The 20,810-nt window shown below is 48.9% G+C and overlaps 1 protein-coding gene across 1 annotated transcript; it reads left to right on the top strand.

Annotated features, from left to right (window-relative positions):
• Positions 1-7,305: 7,305 nt before the first annotated feature.
• LOC121834058 lies at positions 7,306-9,566 on the top strand (the record flags this gene model as incomplete). Its single annotated transcript, XM_042287798.1, has 3 exons — positions 7,306-7,463; positions 8,456-8,639; positions 9,267-9,566. Coding segments are annotated over exons 1-3 (642 nt in total), but the record flags the coding sequence as incomplete, so codon positions are not given.
• Positions 9,567-20,810: the final 11,244 nt, after the last annotated feature.

Raw genomic sequence — 20,810 nt, 5'->3', positions numbered from 1 at the left:
CAGGTCCGACTCCTCGAGCCCGTGTCTGTGACTCGTTATCCTTCTCACCATGCGCATGACTTGCGTGGTTGTCTTGACGAGTCGGTCGACCATGTACTTGGCTCCGCCGTCCCGCTGGAGGTGAAGGCCCCAGTATCCGAACCCGCTTCACCACCGGCACGGGGGTACCATCCTTTAACGTGAGGCGGATGTCCGCCTTCTTCTTCTTCGGGAATTGGCTTGCCCGCGCGGAGGAGCAACAGCTGAGACTTATCGGGGGCGCGCTGGAGGTTGCCGGCCTCGAGGTAGTTCTGCACCGTCTCAATGACTTCTTCGAGGAAGTCTTGCCTCCCGCTGTCCGATCTCGGTATCTTGGTTGCCCCTCCGATCTCGGTTGCCCTTGCTCGGTATCGGGATGGTGCTTGTGCGGATGGACTCGATTCCGATGGTGGCCATCCAGTTGGTCAGGAAGTCCCGCACATAATCATACATCCGGGGCCCGCACCCAGTTGAGGCCAAGTTCTCGAACACCAGCGTGTGACTGACGTTGTCAAAGGCGCCCTTTATATCCAGGGCCAGGACCGCCCGCGTTGTCGTACAGGAGATTCTGTCAAGGATATTCTCCTTGATCTGAAGCAGGACATCCTGCGTGGAGGTGTGACCAGAACCCGAAAATGGTGTTCATGGTGGCATTGAGTTCAATACAGGATGGTCCCCTCAAATATCGCTGTAAACAGCTCATCAGGGCATGGGCATTTAAAAAACTGAAATGGAGTGTCCAGGTCAGTGACGCTCGGCGGTATACCTGATAACCTCTATTTCTTTTGGATCCTTTTCAAGGGAGTATATTTTCCACTTCGGGGCACTTTTCTTGTTTCTGGCACTTACTACTGCAGGAACTGTTTCACCCTCACTTTCTTCTTTGCTTTCACAGCACTCATTTGATGTTAATGTGGAAGGGAATTGGCCGGATTCCACTCTTCGTTCCTACGTAAAATGTGCTGGCGTCCAATACCTGCCACAAAAAGGGTACTTAAGATTCCAAAAATGACTAAGAGTGTGTAAACATATGATGCCAGCATTTCTTTTTTTTATTTCCAATGAGCAACATTATATTATGCCAAAACTCTCCCTAAATGCACACTGCATTTCACAGCGCGCTAAACTCTGCCGGAAAAATCGGCGCCTGCACGCAAAGGGGCGTCGTTTCCTCAGCAGTGTATTTTACCTTGTGAAATTTTAAGGCGCTCCTTTCTTTTGCAGCTAGAACATCCTTAAAAATACTAAAAATGCGTTCGCCACGGACGACCGAGTCTTCCGCTGGCAAACGCTGTCGTTTGCGTACGATACGCCTTGAAATTTTCACCCCATGGTCGATCAGGCGCCGATTTTTCCGGTTGCTTTCCCATACCTTGAGCCACCCAGAAACACCGCGCGCCCCCGTAAATAAAAAAAAAAAAAAAAAAAAGAATGGAACGGCATTGAGTGTTTTGTTTACTTACCGACTTTGTGCGTGGACCGCGCCACGTTGCGCTGCCTGATGCACCCGCGTTTTGGAACTAATTCAGTTGACAGTTCCCTCCGAAGATGAAGCCACTGAAGCCACGGCGGTAATCGTACTGGTAGGCTGTTCCCTTTCGAACGGGCGGAAGAAGACTACGAAGAATTCGGCAGCGAACGGGCGGAATCTCGATTACGTACAGCTTCAGTAGTCGACGCTTTGTTTTCTCGATTGCGTTCGCGGCGTTCACCGTGGACTCGCGCACTCGGCCGTAGCCGATCCAGCCGAACGGCCGAACCAGCTGGACGGCTGCCGGCGCGCGTACCGACAGCGTCGCCATAGCAACCACGCCGCGAGTGTGGTTGCCAGACAGAATTCACACGATTTTTTTTTCTCGTCACTCACGTTGTGTTACTAGAAGTTAGGCGCGTATCATTATAATACATTATGCTGTAAGAAGTTATTAAGGGATATGTGTACCTACCTAAGACAAATGCAGAAAAAATATTATTGAAAAATAAAATTGGCGTAATCTTTTCATACCTTGATTAAGACTAGCGTGGTCACTGGGCTAACCGATGCGCGAAATAGGAGGGCATATATACCGCTCGGGGCACTTGTTTGTTTGTATACGTAGGATGTATGTACTATTTATTGTGTGTTGTGCATTGATCAGTGCTTGTATGCCCGTGTGTATGTAAAGTGTCGTCCGTATGTTCATGTCGTAAGTGAATGTAACCGCGCGGTGGGCAGCAAAAAAGCTGCAGTTTACTTTTTTCAAATGTTGATCACTTTTTTTTTTCGTCGCTAGATGGGGGTTGTCGCCGCCCAATTTGAAAAGTGTGGCGGTTGGTGATCTATAACTATTAGAGGGCTGGATGCCATTAGTCCATCCGTCGTCTTGATCGTTCCGAGTTGTTCGGTTCCGCTGGCAGCTGTGTCGCCGTGTTATGCTGCCCGATTGCAACAAAAGGAGGTTAGGCGGCTTCCCCAGCGCGTGTTCTAGGTGCTGAATGCCGCTGTTCACGCACAAACGTTCATGAGTGGATAACGCACGTAACAGAGGTGAGCACAGGCAATAGTTAATCGAGAGCCACACGGAGCGCGAGTGCGATACCTCCTAGCCGCTGTCGACAGAGGGTGTCGGAGCGATTCGTTGTCAACTTGTCCACGGCAAGTGGGCGTTTTGTTCAATAAAGCCAGCCTGTGAGTGTTTTGTAAAGCTATCCCTTCTTTATAAGCGCTTCTGATGCGATGAAAATGCGACCGGCATTGAGCAGGCCGAGCGAGACTTCGGCGACAGTCTCGGCTGTTCAGTCTCCAGCGGTTTCGGCCTTACTCGTATTATTTGCGGTGTTGGCGCTTGGACATAGAGACGTTTGGAAAGTTTTTTGCGCCTACAGATGACACCAAACGAGCGTGCGAGCCGTATGCTCTTGCTCCGGCGAGAAGCCGCGTACGGCTCGCCAGGCTCGTATCGCCTGTCGCATACTGGCCGCCATATTGTTTTTAGGGTGTTAGCAGTTAACACGATTTTCACCACCTCCGGCGGCTAACACCCTTACACGAATAAAGGCGTTAGCCAGAGGACGAGCCATTTACACGAATAAGGGTGTAAAAATTTTAAGTGTGTACGAGCGAAGCGGTTTGGATTAGCCGGTTTTTATGAAAAACGCGTTGCGTTCCAACGCCAAGATCGTTCCACATGCGGCGGCGCCGAAAGAACGCTTCGGTCGTCTCACTCAGTCCTTTCTAGTACACTCTACGAAGGTGGCGCTGCGATCGAAGTCGCTTAGGTCCACCTGATCGCTTTCCACATTTTGAGGTGCAACTGAAAGCGTGTCGCTTTCAGTTGCACCCCACCTTTCCGTCCTCCCCAAATGTTTAAACAGCACGTGACAAAGCAAAGCAATTTTACATACGCTTCCTAACACCGAATCTAATGCTGAGGAAGTCACACTTTTGAATCAAGATGATTGGCAGTTGCGCCTGCTCTGCACAAGCACCAAAAACGCGGCGCCCACAACAGTGTCGGGGAACGGAACGCCAATATTCTGAGCGCAGCTCATTTAGTGGCTCTAGGTCGAGCGATTCCGACAAGTCATAGTCTGATTGCGAAAAAGATTTTTGCAGTCGGTAAAACATCGAATTGTTTTGGCATACGTGCGCAATTCAAACAGGCGGAGTCCTTTCGTGGCGTCCATTTCCTTTGGATCGCGCCTGGCATGTCTGTAGGTTTGCACGAAAGGCTTCTGTGCGCTGCCATTGTGAGCCATTCTGGCGCCACGTAATGTTTCCGCCATGTTGAGGTGGGGAAGGGGCGCGTCATTGAGGTGGGCGAGGACAAGATGGCGGCGTCTGCTGCACCGCCGATGGCCAACGTTTGGGCACGTTAGCGCCCTAACGTCGGCCAGCGCTGTTTTGAAACGCTGGCCGTTGTATCCACTCACAATCGTGGCTTCAAATATTCTATGATGGGGCATGTTTAATGGTTGGAGCTGACTTTATAACGATCGAATCCTTTAATCGAACGTCGTGAAATCCAGCGCTACATCGAGCGCTGCCATCGTTCATGCAATGGCCATGAGGATCCTGATGTCCCTCCAGTTTGCAATCTTTGGAAGTGTTTAATTTTTTTTTTAATTGAATGAAAATGGCTACGCAGCTGGTGCTAAAAACGTTTCCAAAGAGAATAAAGGTTCGTTCTTTTTTTTATTATTGTATTCCTTAAAATGTATCCTTCCCTTTCGCAAAAGACGTTTGACAACATTGCAAAACATTGTACGACATGTAGCGATCGCCCTGGCTGTAGATTAGGTCCGCCACATAAATCCAAAATTATTCTTATTTATCGACTCCAGTCTATGTGGAAAATTTGTGATGTCACTACAAAAATGTCTATAGCAGATTGATCAAACTTGTTAAATTCTAGTTCATTCTTGTTAAGGATGACGTATCATTGAGAGTCGGGGCAGGACGGGCTCTAAGACCGAGTAGACCGCAAAAGAACATGGAAACAGACAGTACTTAACAAAAGTTATGAATTAATACTTCCTTTTACAACCTTATATAAAAAGATGAAATCGTGTAAACGTCTCCTATCAAGCAAAGTGCTCCACCCTAGTCTTTTGATGTAGTATATTACAGTAGTAGTAACACTTGCGCCTGAAGGGCCTGTCATAGATTATGCCTATCAAGCGTCTTTAAACACGCTCATTAGAGTTTGACGCAGTGTGTTCAACACAATTCCAAACAAAAAAGGGAAGTCCTGCTTTGTACGCACTAAGCAGCAAAATAAACGCACAAGAGAAACAGTCGAATAAAATTGCCTCGTAAAACGAGATATCGCCCCAAGGTTCCTAAGGGAGGCATTACCATATAGTCCAAACATTATTATCAAAATTTAAAGATTAATCCACAAAACGTTTTTGATGACGAATGACGGACACTCAGGCTATGACACTGCTGTGCATTCTGTAAGAAAACACAAGTGAATCTCGCTTTCTAGTCAGACATGTGTTTTCTCCTGTGCTCACTAAGCAAAAGACAGTTATTCGATTACCAGCTTGAAATTTCCAACACGTTATCTCGAAGAAGTTGGCACTCTGAGTACGAACAAATACATTACAACAGTTTGATGTCGTCGTCAAATAAAACCCACAGGTCTATTATCCCTAGACGACTTGAAGGCGAAAGCCCAAGCGCCGATGTACACGTAATAGCGAACATCCGAAGACAGCGCGTTCTCTAGCAACGCACTTTTGGCGCCGTTTCATTGACTCACTCGGATCGGGGCGTTGGCTGTGGTCCCTGTGATAGCGAACGTCCGAAGACAGCGCGTTCTTTGACGACGTACCTTAGGCTTGTTTTCGTCGTTTTCGTTCTATCGACGTGTTTTCGCTCAAGGACTTGGAAGGTCGACTGAACGATGAGACATATAAGGCTTTCACCTTAATAATGCTTCAGAGTTCTTCACGCTATTGGGCAGGAGATCGAACTATAGAAGGCGCTTTATCGAGTTTGTTCCCCCCACAGCCCGGTGTTTACTCACACAGTATAACAAAGGAATTGAATCTCGCGAGCGCGGTCTGGGCACGAGCGCTTCCTTCTTACCAGTGCTTCAGTCGCACAAGGAAATGCCTTCGAATCGTGATCTTTAATTTTTCGGATCAAAAACAAACAAGAAAATACGTTTTGTTGTCCCCACAGATGAAGCGTACCGCTAGAGGCGTGGCTGTTCGATCTCCTCCCCAATAAAAGATGTCGCTCACAAAAAGCAAGAATAAAAGTGCACCAAGGATGGCTCCTTGGGGCACTTCGGAAGGCGACAGAAGTGAACAGACCTGAGCCCTGACACACGAACATAATTTCTACCACATGAGAGATAATGTTTAAACCGATGGCAGTACGTCGGACACTAATTTCGACTGTCTAGTTTGGTCAGAAGAGTATTGTGATTAACCTTAGTGAATACCTTCTTGATATCAAAATATATTTAATCGACTTGTGCGTAGTCGCGAACAAATGAAACTTTATATTCTAAAAAAGTGCAAAGATCAGATTCAACTGACTCGTCCTTCAAAAATCCGTGTTTCTCGGTGTTTATTTTTAGGCTAAAGTAACTGGCATAAGCGCTTGTATATTTACAGGGGTGACCAAGCTGCGGCTCGCGAGCCGCATGCGGCTCTTCGCTTGTTAAAGTGCGGCTCGCGGCTCCCTCCTCACCCCTCCCCCCCCCAAAAAAAAAAGAAATGGAACGCGTTTTACATTGAAAGACAGCTTGCGGTTTGGTAGTCTTGTGCTACTGCTACGTTGCGTATAATTAGACTGTTTTTGACTCTTATAGATTATTGCTCTAGCCAAAAGTTTGTCCCCCCCCCCCCCCCCCCCCCCCCGGCTCTTGGAAGTTGTGTGGTTTGGTTTGCGGCTCTCAGGCCGGGTCAGCCTGGCCACCCCTGGTATATTATCATCTTAAAAACCTTGGGAGAACTGTACAGTAACGTTTAGCGAAAGCATAATAATTATTTCATGGCCTTTTTAAGGAGGATTCACCCACGATTTAACTGCTGCCTGTTCCTAATAAACAAGTTGTTCCCAGCTGCGCTTGCAGCTCGGACGGTCGGGTTTGGCTCGGGCCACGGGCTCTCTCGCGCCGACCTAGATGAGCTAGGTTTTGTTCTAAAGCTCCTGTATCCTGGGAAAGCTGGCGCCATTCATTTTTGTAGAAATGCTCGAGACACGTGCCGCGCGTCACTTCTGCGAAATTCATGGCGTCTGAAATCTAGCTCAGTGCTGCGCTGTGCCGTCATGATCGTCCCAAGGGCTGCATGTTGCACGTGCCTTGTGCATCGACGTACCTTGCGCTACATTTGAAAGATGAAGGGGCTTTATTTTGTTCGCCCGGAGACCGCCGCCACCGGCAGTCCTTGACTGACTTTGATTTCCGACCGCCAAAATATTTGGAACCATGGCCGAGCCCTTCAACCGTATTCAATGAACACCCCGTTTTCTGATGGTATTGTGCTTTGATATTGTGATATCGTGCCAAGTGACGTCGTGCGGTGACGCGCAGGACCAGCGACAAGCCGGCGGTGTGATATCGTACCAAGTGACGTCGTGCGGTGACGTGCAGGACGGGCAGGCGAGCGTGCGCCTTTCCTTCTCTTTCCTTCTCTTAAGCGTCGATAAGCATCGGCGCTGAACTATTTAAGCCGCGCTATCGCTTGAAATAAACCTTCTTGTTGTTGGAGCTGCTGTCTCTGCTTGGTCACTACATTGGCGACGAGGCACGGTCTGGCCCGTGCGGGCCGCTGGAAACAGGCGTGATGGCGTTGGGTGGCCGCATTTCGGAGTTTGACGTTCATGGAAATTCGACATGGGAAGAATACGTCGAGCGCATCGAACTGTACTGTGCCGTCAACAAGGTGTTGGAGGCCGTGGACAAGAGGGCGGTGCTGCTGAGTGCAGCTAGCAGCAGCTTGTGGTCGACGATACAACTGCCGAACTGCTCACGATAAACACCGTACAAGGGCTCTACAAAGTTCGCCGCCTACCGTACGGCGTATCTGTGGCACCAGGACTGTTTCAAAGGGCAATGGACACTATCCTTGCTGGGCTACCTAAAATAGCTGTGTACCTGGACGATATCCTGGTGGTTAGCGAAACGGCCAAGGAGCATGAACGCATGCTCACGGATGTATTCGAACGCCTAGATAAGGCTGGACTCAGAGTGCAAGCAAACAAATGCGAGTTGTTTCAGGAAAGCCTCGAGTTCCTGGGTCATCGCATCGATAAGTGTGGCATCTACCCTTCCGAGGTGAAAGTCGAGGCCATCCATAAAGCCCCGGCCCCAACTAACAAGAAGGAACTCCAGTCCTTCTTGGGTATGGTGAATTTTTACAACATTTTTTTGCGGGGCAGATCCGAAATAGCCGAGAAGCTGCACCGTTTACTTGATGACAATGCTACCTGGAAATGGGACGAAGAGCACCAACGGGCGTTTGAAGGCTTAAAAAAATTGTTAACATCGCAGTCCTTGCTTGTTCATTTTAACGAAAGTGCTCCGTTGATAATCTCCTGTGATGCGTCTCCGGTGGGTGTGGGTGCTGTACTCGCTCACTGTGACGAGACGGCAAAGGAGCAACCCATTGCCTATGCGTCAAGGACGTTAACAAAGGCTGAGCGGAATTATGCTCAAATAGACCGAGAAGCATTAGCCGTGGTGTTTGGAGTGCGTCACTTTCATCAGTACCTAGCCGGGCGAAAATTTGTTATTCTTACGGACCACAAACCGCTGCTAGGAATATTTCGGCGAGAGAAACAAATACCGGATGTTCTGTCACCACGCATGCTACGATGGAGCCTAATGCTGTCGGCCTACGAATACCAGCTTGACTACCGCAAAACTCAGGACCATGCGAACGCTGATTGCTTGAGCAGGCTTCCGGTACCAGCATTTCGGTTGGAAGCAGAAACGCCGGGCGACGTATTGCTTTTCGAAGCCGCTGAGTACCCGCCAGTCACCGCCGCAGAAGTTGCTGGCTGCACGTCGCAAGACAGTCGGCTATCGGAAGTAAGGAAATGGATCATCGACGGCTGGCCAAAAGAAGGGGTACCGGAAGACTACGGTGCGTACGAGATAAGGCAGAACGAACTGTCCGTGCATCGTGACTGTGTGGTTTGGGCAAACCGCGTGCTAATCCCTGAGGTGCTGCAAAAACGTGTCCTCATCTTGATACATGCTAATCACCCGGGAGTGACGGCAATGAAAGCTATCGCGAGGTCCTACGTTTGGTGGCCGAAGATGGATGCGCAGATCGAAGAATTTGTGCGGCACTGCAAGGCGTGCCAGGAAAACCGGCAAAGTGAGCCGAAAGCGCCTACGCATTTCTGGACGAAACCGGAGCGAGCATGGAGCCGAGTGCATATCGATTTTGCGGGTCCTGTCGATGGTGCGGTTTTCCTAGTCGCAGTTGATGCTTTCTCAAACTGGGCGGAGGTGGAAATAATGACGTCAATGCACTCATCTGCAGTGATCGAGCGGCTGCGTAAGATGTTTGCAACATACAGACTGCCAGATTTGATTGTTTCAGATAATGGCACGGCGTTTACTAGCCGGGACATGCAGTCCTTTTTGAAGTTGAACGGCATTGAGTACATGTATACTGCTCCCTACCACCCTGCGAGTAATGGGAGAGCAGAACGCATGGTTCGGGAGCTAAAGTGTGCACTGAGAAAGCAGAGGCAAGGCTCTCTAGCCTGCAAGGTGTCTCGCTTCTTGTTCAAGCAACATTCCACGCCGCACTCGGAATCCGGCAAGAACCCAGCTGAGCTTATGCTGGGCGGGAGCCTGCGCTCGGGCCTGTCAAAACTTCACCCCGATGCGATGGACGTGGAGTGCAAACGGCAGCCTCCAGAACAAAGCTTTCAGTGCGGTGACTCTGTCTACGCAAGGAATTTTCGCCAAGGTCCGAAGTGGTTGGCTGCTCGTGTGCTACGGCGTCGGGGTCACGTCATGTACGAGGTCCAGACATCCGACGGGAGTATCCATCGACGCCACCGGAACCACGTGCGAAGGGCCTGGGAACCAACAACTCCAATGACGAAAATAATCCCTGGAGAAGGGGAACAAGAGGGACAAAGGACAAACACAAACTCGTCATTTTCGTCATTCTTGTCCAGCTCGCTTGCACCTTTGCATTTAATTGCATTATAATAATAATAACAACAACTCCAACCGGCGGGACAACAGCTTCGTTTGCCCTTCCGGGAACGCCCGGTTCGGAGCCTGGCCCTCTTGAGGCCGGGGTTTCCCTTCCGGGCCCGTCAAGTCTGGGGGCGAGGTCACCTGCGGTTGAGACTCCCGTATTGAGGCGTTCTTCCCGCCAGCGTCGCCCGGTGCACCGATACGGCATAGATGACTAGGGGGGAGGGATGTGATATCGTGCCAAGTGACGTCATGCGGTGACGCGCAGGACCAGCGACAAGCCGGCGGTGTGATATCGTACCAAGTGACGTCGTGCGGTGACGTGCAGGACGGGCAGGCGAGCGTGCGCCTTTCCTTCTCTTTCCTTCTCTTAAGCGTCGATAAGCATCGGCGCTGAACTATTTAAGCCGCGCTATCGCTTGAAATAAACCTTCTTGTTGTTGGAGCTGCTGTCTCTGCTTGGTCACTACAGATATTGCACTCGGGCTTTTGTTTTTGCAGTTGCGTCATTGGAGTGCAGATGGAGTCGCCCACGCAACTGGCGCTTTGGCATCCTCCATCGGTTTCGGCGGACTTCATCGCTCGTTTGTTGTATGAAGATTGGTAACCACGAATACGCGGCGGCGTGTTGTAATATGTATTTGCACGGCGAATTTTGAGCTTGGCTCTGCAGAATTCAACCTTTAGACTCGAGCCTGTGTGAGTAAAGTCAGATCAGACACGGGTCAAGGTCGTAGGTGAAAAGGGGTTCTGACTGTGGCGCCATTTTCAGCGCTGTTCGTACGGAGAGTACTTAGCTCGCTTTCGGAATCGACGAACATGGGCATGATTAGCCACGAAAACAGCACGCTGAACTGTGCGACCTTCCCTACGCAGTAATTTGCAAACAAGAAGGTACTAGCCGGTGCGATCTTCAGTGTCCGTGCGTATGGCGGGTGCTTTTCTCTCTTTCCGTAGCGACGAACAAGCATGTGCTGGCCTCTATATATGCTCTATCTCGTTACATTTGGGCTAAAAATATACCTCCAAGTTTTTTTATGTTTTTGTTTTCTTGCGGTAGACTGAAAAGCACCTTTTTGGTGAAAGTGGGCTCAGACTTCATAATATAAACCCTCCAAAGAACGCCCTCAACAATCGAATGTCAGTTTGCCTAGAATGTATAACGCACACGAAGTTACTAAAACTGGGGCAAAAAAATTGGAAGCGACATTGACCTTTAGGATCATATGCATAAAATGCGTCAAGGCGTCACTTGACGTATATTTTCCCTCTAAATTTAGCGGGGAAACTGAATGGTTGTATAGGACACGTGGGGTCTGGTCGCATGACGTCGATGTCCCCCGTTGAACTTAGCGAGGAAACTGGATTGGTGCCCAGATCACAAGGCGTAAATTTTCCCGCTAAATTTAGCGCGTAACCGAAAAGGTATATAGGTCATGTGACGTAAATTTTTCGTAAATTTTGTCAGGAAAACAAAATTGATATTTGGGTCGCAAGGCGTGAAATTTTCCGCTAAATTTAGTGGGGAAACTGAACAGACGTATAGGTCACGTGCCGTCAATTTCTCTAAGAGGCAAAGGTTATGTGACGTCAAATGACGTCACGTGACGCCACTTTCTCATCAAATTCAGCGGGGAAACTGAATTAGTGTATAAGTCACACGACGTCAATTTTTCCGCAGCGGGGAGATTGAATTGGTCTTTATGTCCCGCGATGTCAGGTCAGGTGACACCAATTTTGCCGATAAATTCACTTGAGGAACTGCATTCACATGTATACAGGGTCTGCGTGCTACATCCGACCGTCGTGATAGGGGGAAAGAGATGCTTCCGTTCTCTTACGTTTACTTGTGTTTGGGGGGTGTTTGAGTGTGGTGCTTTTAAGTCGCCGACGCGTGCCGGCACGAACAAAATGGCACAAGGGAAGTTATTTTGATTATCTCGAGACGAGGGACGCCTCCAACGCCGCAGAGCCTGGGTGATCGCAGGATGACGGCATTGGCAGACTGTGCTACTCTGCTTCAATGTGCTGCCGACAGATATGGCGCAATGCGACAATCGCGAAATGTGGCGCTGGCGCCGTAGCAGATCGAACGGCCCATATTCGCACAACGATGGGTCATAAGGGCACGTACAAATGCTATGTGCACGGTGATATGGGACACAAACCTTCAGCCCCGAGGCAAACAAGTCAAAACACTAGAAAATTGTGCATTAAAGTGACTATCGTTAAGCTAAAAGAAGGGTAATAAAACTGTCGGAAGATCGTCAGCTGAAACCAAGGCCTCGCTGGGCGACCCCTGTGGGGAAGCTGGGCGCGCATCTATGGCGTCTAAAATGGGTAGGCGCCCACCGTCGATAGCTTGGCGCAGACGAAGGAGCTGAACACGTTTAGGGATTTGTATGTTTTGAGTAGTTCACAAGTGCATGAACCAGGCGAGTCGAAAAGGTAGCCGTGAAGATGCACCCACGATGCCTTCGGCAGATTTTTCATTTGTTTGAGCATAGCCTCGTCTATACTGACAAAGCCTGGCAGATCGTCAGGTGACGCGGCCTCCGAAATCGAAAAGATACAGCGGCAGTCAAGAGACTACAAGAGTGATGTAACGGGCGCTCTGCGGCGGCGAGACGCAGAAACACATTTTTCCCGAAGGATGGAACGTCCGGTCGTGCTTCTCGCGTTCCTCGGGTTACCGCTTATTTCTTATCGGGTTTGAAGACCATGTTTCGGATCCTCGCCGCTGCTAAAGCTGTGCGCTGAACACCTGACTCCTCGAGAAATCCTCGGTGCTACCAAATCCTAACGCTCTAAACCTGCCACCGGGCTCTCTATAGATGGTTCCGTCACCGAACTGCCAGGCTTTGGGAGTATAGAGGAGGCTATGGTTTGAGGGACAAGTGCTCTTTCTCGTCATAGAAGGCGCCAATATTTCTTCGTGTTTACCTTTGGTCCGCCTGTATAGGTCTTGTGATATAATCTTCCCCGATAACTTCAGCGGGAAATGCCCGAACGGACGGACGTACAATATTTGGAATCGGGGATAGCGTGAAAAAGCACTTGATTCTTTAAGAAGGAAGAATAAAAAAATCGTCACCTGCAAGAGTAGAAGAATAGGCGCCTCCTGGGGGTAAAGCAGGCAGTTTGATAAATTTTCCTTTTGTTCCAGAAACAAATAACCAGCCGTCGGCTGGCCAAAGCAACATACGTTTTGCGCAAGACTCGTCAAAATATTAGGCAGTGTAGAAAATCAGCCGTCTGCATTAAATCATTATTTTCAACTCTTTTTTCAACGTTCGCCCCTAGAAGAGCTGTTCGACAGAGCCCAAGTACGCACCTGATCTCGATACACCACCGTCAGTTTACGCAAAAGTAAGGAGATTTTTTGGGGTTCGTAACACTTACCTGTGCAGACACGTATCTTTTTAAACACTAATATTAAGGAAGGACAGATTATAATAGCATTGTGTCATTTCCTATAATTTTAAAAAAAGTGAGAGAGTAAAGGCGCTCACTTGCATTTGATGGGACCCTCCCCCCAACACACACACACTCACACACACGCACAAGCCATGTTTCACTAGCCAAAGTGTCTGTGTCAAAACAAAATATCGTCAACGATGGACAGATTCAGACTGGTTCGTCTATTTTGAATCAGGGTCCGCTAATGAGGGTCTCTCTCCGTGGGTGCACTTCATCCTACGATTTTTTTTAAACTTTTTTGAGGCTTGTATGTTTTCGTTTTATTCGCACCCCACCGAACGTTGTCCACTCTTTCCCAGACAAACAAGTACACGCTTTCCCGGGAGATAGTGGCCCCTTCATTGTTTACTTTATCTATCGACCGCATTTTTGGCAAGATGAAATTCTCTAACCGCTCTCTCACACTGGAAGCGGATCCGCATTCGCAAAGCGGTTGCGAACTCGGTTCTATAAAGATCGAGTACAATTTTGCGCGCACTCGATGACATCAAGTGCGCGTGCAATTGTACTGCATTTTTAAACAACCGCGTTCGCAAAGCGGTTGCGAACGCATATGCAGGACCCGCGGTTGCGCGTACGCGTTCGCAAAGCGGTTGCGCGTTCGCAACCGCTTTGCGAACGCGTTTCCGGTTCTAGTGTGAATGACCGGTAAAGCGGTCTTCGGAGAGACAGCTTTTTCTTGGCGTGAAGGAGAATCTTTTTTCCGAGAGATACCTTTTAGGACAGTAATTTGCTTGCGCAAAAGACTCTATGATGCAGTTCTTGGTGTCACAAACCTATTCAAACTATACTCTGCGGTCGCATACGTTTATGCATGTCCGCCTTCGCAAAAACTAAGATGCGGACCCGCGGATATCTGGATCCGAACTCCATCTGCAGGCCCTGGAAATCCACATCCGATCGACAAACCGTCAGATCTGATTCAATTTTCTTCCCGTCAGTTGATTCCAGATATCGGTGGATGACCCTCGAGTAGTCCGCGCATATGCAGGACACTTGACATAATGCATGCGGGTCTGAGAATAGAGGCCGCCTCGTGGCTAGTTCAGTGAGGGTTGCGTTCTGGGTCAACACAAAAATATATAGAAATAGTCTTTCTTCTAACGAAGGTTGAGTTATTCTCATTCGATGACATCTCTATTTCTAACCGGCTCCGGGGTTCTCGGCATTTACAAAAAACAGGGAGCGCTATATCTAACCCATGGTGGGTCCAGACATTTAAAAAAAAATTAAATAACTAAACTCAAACAATGTTTATAGCTCTATAGTCTTTCATATGGCAGGCCGGGGGTTGATGCAAAATGGCAGCTTTCCTCCCCCCCCCCCCGCTCACCCCCGCCTTGGGATTTCAGGGGATTGACGACTCATTCCTTCGGTGGCGTACTCCGCGGCAAAACTTCAATGCATCGTAGAAAAGAGAGCGCGCAGCTGAGGGGTGCCGTATGGAACTCAGACCCCTCACACAAACATGATCTGCAGTCATGCTCGAAGCGTACCTATGTAGAAAGCAGGCATGTTTCGAACATGCTTGAGGCGTGTCCGCCGATAATTCTGTCAACTCGTCTGCAGCGAACAGTCTGTCTGTTGTGGGACGGACGGGCAGTGCGATGACATGGCTATCAAGTGTGAACGACAAGCACGATGGTGTGCGTGACAAGCATGGAGAAAGCTTGACGCCATCTTGTTCAGAAAACCAACACCCGCCAAGTTGACACTTCCACGTTACTCTTATTTCCGTCGATGAAAGTATTATAGTGCGACCAGAACTCCCATCCTAATAAAAGCTGGCTCGCACAGACCCGTTTACTTCTGTTGCGTTAGGTTAAGAATGCTTAGAGAAGTCGCATCTATGCTTGAGATTCAGCCTGGCTACCAGTCACCGGAACATTTGACACACGATTGCTCCGGTGACTTATACTATACGTAAGACACGGCCGGACTAAATTTGCGCGCTTCTTTTTTGATGGCCTGTTCTTTCCCAGAAGACATCTTGCGCATCATTCTATGTGGTGGCTCTGCGACCCTGCTGCTCAACGTGTTCTCTTTTGCTTGGCTCAATAGTTTACTGTTGCGTCCCAAAATGGAAGTCTACATCGTGGAAGACTTCAGGTGTGCCTTTCCACCAGCTCTCCAGCGATGAATCGCGAAGCACCACGTGGAATAAGAGGACACTAAGGGAGAACCTTGATGGTAAGTCTTCAGGCGTGCCTTTCCATTAGCAACCCAGAGACCAATCGCTAAGCACCGCATGGAAGAAGAGGATGCTAAGGGAGAGTCATGATGGGGAGGAGAAATCTTCATTTACGGTTACGTACAGCAGAAACTTTGAACCGGGGGATTACGCACCGTAATATACCACAGGAAAAAGGCAGTCAATGAAGTTGTCCCCACTGAAAATAACATTTCAGCCCTGATCTGTTATGGAACCCTCTCAGTGCTCCAAACACCTTCAGCCCATCACATCCCTTCCGCCCATCGAACCCTCTCAGCCCCTTACACTGTCAAAAAAATCCCTTCAGCACGTCAGACCCTACGGCCTAGATACTCTTAGCCCATGAACACCTTAGAAGCCCTAATGGCTGTGAATCATATAAAAAATGAAGTTAAAAACGCCCTGAAATTTATTTTAGACATTAAGTTTACTACATGTTGTAACAAAAAAGACGATAAGAACCGAGGTTTGTTCGTACGCGGGTGCAAGGAGCTGTAACCGAAAGCGACCAGATAAAATGAAGAAAACCAAGTTTTCTCTCACAAAACAAATCTTCAAAGTATTTACAATGCCGCTGGCTAAATTCCGGATATACGGTAGCTCGACTAATAAAACCGAGCAGGTGCGCCACAGGGGCATATACACACAGTTAGTAAGCCCGTTTGCCACAAACCACGAACGCGCAACCGACATCCGCCACCCTTGAGAAATCGTGAGCACAGTAATTGTGTCGTTCCTGATGCCGTCGCGGCAGGCGTCTCCTTTTCTGCTCGCTGGATGCTTCTGAAGCCGGACCGAAGAAGAGGCGCGAGAAACGAGGTGGGGCAGTGGCCGTTATCTACGGTCTCAGGACCCGCAGTGTCATAATCCCTGTGCGCGAGCGCTACATGCTGTGGGACGCAGACCCCGACTGCCAGGCTTGCGGCGAGTGGGACGACACCGGCCACCTCCTCCCGAAATGCACCGAACACGATCACGCTCGGGCGGTGCTGACGGCGTACTGCGCCGCCACTGGGGTTCCTCTGCAGAATCAAGGAAGAAACCGCACAGATCAAAACAGACCAAGGAGCGAGCCTTCAAAGCCATGCTCACCTTCCTGGCGGAAACCGGCCTGCTAAAGACATCTACAACGGTAACAGCAAGCAAACCGCCCACGAGCGGACTGAAAATGGCTATGCCAGCCTCCCCGGCTTTATCGCCCAACTCGTCCTCACAGACCGTTGTAGAAGGGCCCGTCTGAATTTGCACCTTTTCCCAGCACCGGACGGAGGGAAGCACTGTTCTCCTTCGCATGGCAGAGTTAGCGGTGGGTGCAGCGGGGGTTTTCGACGCAGACGGATCTCAACTCACAAAAGACCGAACGAACAGGGATCTTGACTCCTGTGTTCACCTCCCAACGTCGCTCGGCCGGCGCCTCGTCAATTTCCAACATGGGGCGGTCGCCTCCAGTTGCCTCCTTGGTGACGGGACACCCAGCCAGTGACAGACGCGCTGAGCCCCAAACCACGCTTGCCTTTGTTTCCTTTTCCGACTATACCGCCCACACTTACGCACATGAATGTTTACCCCCAATTTAATAATAACAATAATAACTTCAGTTTCCAAATGATATCGAGGGACAGAAGGGAAAAAGCCTCCAGTGGAGGCTTGACGAGCCCGATGCCCCATACGGTGACAGGCGCAGCAGCACAAGAAAAAAGAAATAAAAGAAGCGTACACAAGCAATATACATAAGAAACACAAAAATCTTCATCAGAATAATTATAAACACTACCCAGTAGACACTGTTTTAGCCCTAAAAATAACATTATACAGTTCAAACAAACAAGTAGATAATAGGTAACATAGTAGCCATCGATAAAGAATCACAAGTGCAAATAGAATGAACGCAAATCTTTAGTTGATATGGAGTCTAAACAAATTTCGTTGCTGGCGAGGTAGTTGAGCAATTTAGGTATAATGTAACGTAGAGTTTGTGTACCATAGTTTGTCTTACAGCCGGTAACTTTCCAATATTCCATGTGTCGGGTTAAATAGACGTGATCGTTCGGCACTAACTTGGATAAGTCTGACAAGAAACGCGTATTTTTTTTGCTCTCGAGTTTTAAGCTGATGCATAATCTATAGTCACATTGGTTAAATATTTTTAGCATTCTGAACTTTCCAAACAAACCCTCACTATGGTAATCATAAGGCACATTACAAATAATTCTCAATGTTCGTTTTTGCAATAAATATAGTTTCTGCAAGTTTGTGAACGTCCGTGTTACTCACGAAAGACCGAACGAACAGGGATCGTGACTCCTGCGTTCACCTCCAACGCCACTCGACCGGCGCCCTCGAGAACAAGTCTTGGCCGCTCGATCCAACAATGGCATAGCGGCTTCCCCGACGCATATATCCGGAAGGGTCGTGTGAGCCATAACGAAAACCCGTCAAAAATGATGATGATGTGTGGTGTTTCACGAAAAAGAATGGGACAAATCGAAGAGGCCTCTCAAAAAGCTCTGACGGGTCTTTTACACCCTTTCGGAATTCTTAAAGGGTACGTCAGGCCCATTAGAAAGCTTTGACGGACATTTCAGACACATGAAACATTTATGATTAGTACGTCAGAACATTTCAGGAATCCTGGTGGGCCCCATAAACGGATTTTCAAAGTATTATTCTGCTCCATGGGTCTCCCAAGGACCTAATGGCGATAGTCAATAAAGCACAAAGTGAACCCGTTTAGAAACCGTCGTCATCTCCTCCAGAAGGCGGAAAGCGAAAGGCATGCATATTGCCGCGCGCGCAGCTGGCCGAGTATACCACTCTAAGAAAAAATGGAGGAAAAAAGTAGCAACGGCGCGTCTTCCTCCGTTCTACTGACGCACCCCCAAGCGGACACGAGCAAAGTGGAGGAACGAAACGTTTTTCTGCTTCTCCAGGCAGACGAGAGAAAGCTTTCGCCCTCCCGGCTCATCCTCTTTCGGTTTCGTTTTTCGAGCAGGTCGCGCATGTTACTTAATAAATAGCTGTTGAGTTGATTGAGCTTCAGCGGCAGCGAAGGCCGCCTGTAATTCCGTCTTCTAGTCCAAACGTGCAGAACATTTCGGTTGCATTGACGTTTTTACCACTAATTTTATCAAACGAGCAAACGAAGCCGTTAGAAACAGCGAAGTTCCGGAGCAGTGCCAGCAGCGCCACGTACACTGGGGGATGGCCGTCTCCGGATTGCGGGTCTCGCGCGGCACGGAACTACAGTCCTACAGTCACTACAGTCACTACAGCAGCGAAACCACGCGGAAATGTGTCGACGTTTTCGACGTTATGGAAACCGCAGGAACTGCGTCCAAGACGGGAAGGTTTTGCTGCCGACTGCCTGGGTGCCTTCCGTCCTGAGTTCGGTTCTGTTTTCCGATACCGAGTGTAACCGGCGTTCAACGTGGTTCTGTATTTGTGCGTGCCAGCAACATAGCTGCAACATCGTGATGGCAGTGTTGTGGGTTGTGAACAGAAGACTGGAATTATCGCCGATGTGACCGTGTGTTCGCGTATCAGTCGTGTAACAACAAGATGAGATCGTAAACTGTCGGGCATTGATGCCCGACAGTCGGGCCGTAATTGGAGGGGGCGGGGTGTCGCAGGTTGACATTCCGCTTTACATTAAAAAGTTTAATACCACTTGAGGGATTACGTGCAATCGATCAACGTGCGGATAGTCATGTGGGAACGCTGGTTTGAACAGTAGACGCTCCTATCACTATCTTACAGTGGCCAATGTGATTGTCGGAATCGTCTCGTCCCCAAGAGCGATTGCGCTCTGGGCCAAGGACTGAATAGTACGAAATCGTGACAGAAAGTACGTATATTTACAGTATGGAATTTCGGCATTAAAAAACATTAGTAGGTAAAATCGAAAAAAAAAGAAGCTACCCTTTATTTCGCTGTTTAAATATACTACGGTTCCTGGAGAAACTGCGCTAGGATGAGCGCTAGAAGTTTTAGGGCTCGCTAGGGTGTAGCTCCGTACACTTAACACCTGCCGCAAGTCGCGGCTTTGACTGCATTCAAGTTGATCGAAAGCGATTTCCCAGCCCGTGAAGCATCACTTCCAGCTGAGTGAGTATCCGCTCTACAGAGATTAATTCAAGACGGCAATTGCAGCTTTGCGCGAACAGCACAAATAGAAATACAGGCTACGACGTGCCGTGTAAGGAAACAAAGTCATGGCTTCGAACCGCATGGGAGCGGCTTGATTTATTGGCTTTCAAATAATTACGGCATGATCGAGCGTTTACTTTTTAATAAGAGATTAATCTCCTGAGCCATTCAAAATACTCTCAGAGGTATGACATTGCTGGGAAAAAATCAACACGCTGGGAATACTTTTTATTGCTTAGGGAGTCATCGAAAAGTTCCGTACGTTCAAAACGACCAGTATAAAAAACAGAAACGCAGATTACGGGTGTAGTGTACGTGTGAAAGTGGTGTTCCGTTGTAGTGATATTTGTGTGTGCCGTGTATGTGCTCAACGTATGTTCACCTGATGCTTGTAATGAGCGTTATGTGTCTGCAGTAGAGGATCCCCAAGCGCAGTAGTGGCCTGAACAAGCAAATTATTTTTTGTAGAACATGAATTGGGCGGTACCTAGCGCCACCTGGCCTAGCTGCTTGCAATTACTCTGCTTGACCCCGCCATCTGGTGGTTAGCGATTTAACCTTTCACACTACGCATTAAACAGCGGCTTCGAGTTTGTTCTTTCGAGAGCGGCTTTGGGTTTCGCGGATTGAGCTTGCCCTTCTCCGTGATGTGCGGTTGACGAAGGAATTGTCACTCGAGGAACACCAAAGGTAAGACGCAAAGTGAGCGAAGTAACTGGGTATCGGTTGTCTCCGTTTAACATCGCAGTGCTGTCGACGAGAAGACTGAGTAACTGCTTTCGAAACGCAAGTTTCTGTACCTGTGGGGGGAATCTGGCTTCGGAAATAAACACAGTTTGCGAAAGCTCGTGTTACGATTTTGTTTGCTGCTTTTCTCGTCCCGTACAAGAGACGTAGCGTCCTCGTCAAGCCTTATCGAACTCGATTTGCTTGATTCGGAGCCGCCATATTGAGATGTAAGCGACGGAGGAACTTTGCTCCCCTGCTTCAGGGACGAAAGTTTCTCCCTTTCTAAAGGAACATAGGTTACAAGACCGTTCCTTCCCTAAGGGAGGACTATCCATACCCTTTTTTCTAAGAGTGTAGGCCGCGTGCGCATGGCTTAAGGGTTATCGTGCCTTCCTCCCACGCGAAAAGCCAGGGTTCGATTCGTGGGAGCGACGCACCTTTTGTTATTTTTGCAATTTAGCTTTCTGGTTAATTCGAGAATCCTGTTGGGCTTGTTCGAGGTCCGAAGGTTCTACGCGTCGAACATTCTACGCCGATTTTTCCAGAAGCTTGCGCAT

This window comes from Ixodes scapularis, unplaced genomic scaffold, assembly GCF_016920785.2.
Source record: "Ixodes scapularis isolate PalLabHiFi unplaced genomic scaffold, ASM1692078v2 ptg000323l_1__unscaffolded, whole genome shotgun sequence".
In the NCBI taxonomy this organism is placed as follows: Eukaryota; Metazoa; Arthropoda; class Arachnida; order Ixodida; family Ixodidae; genus Ixodes; species Ixodes scapularis.
Note: the sequence above shows the minus strand (reverse complement) of the source record. Positions and strands in the feature narration are given on the sequence as shown.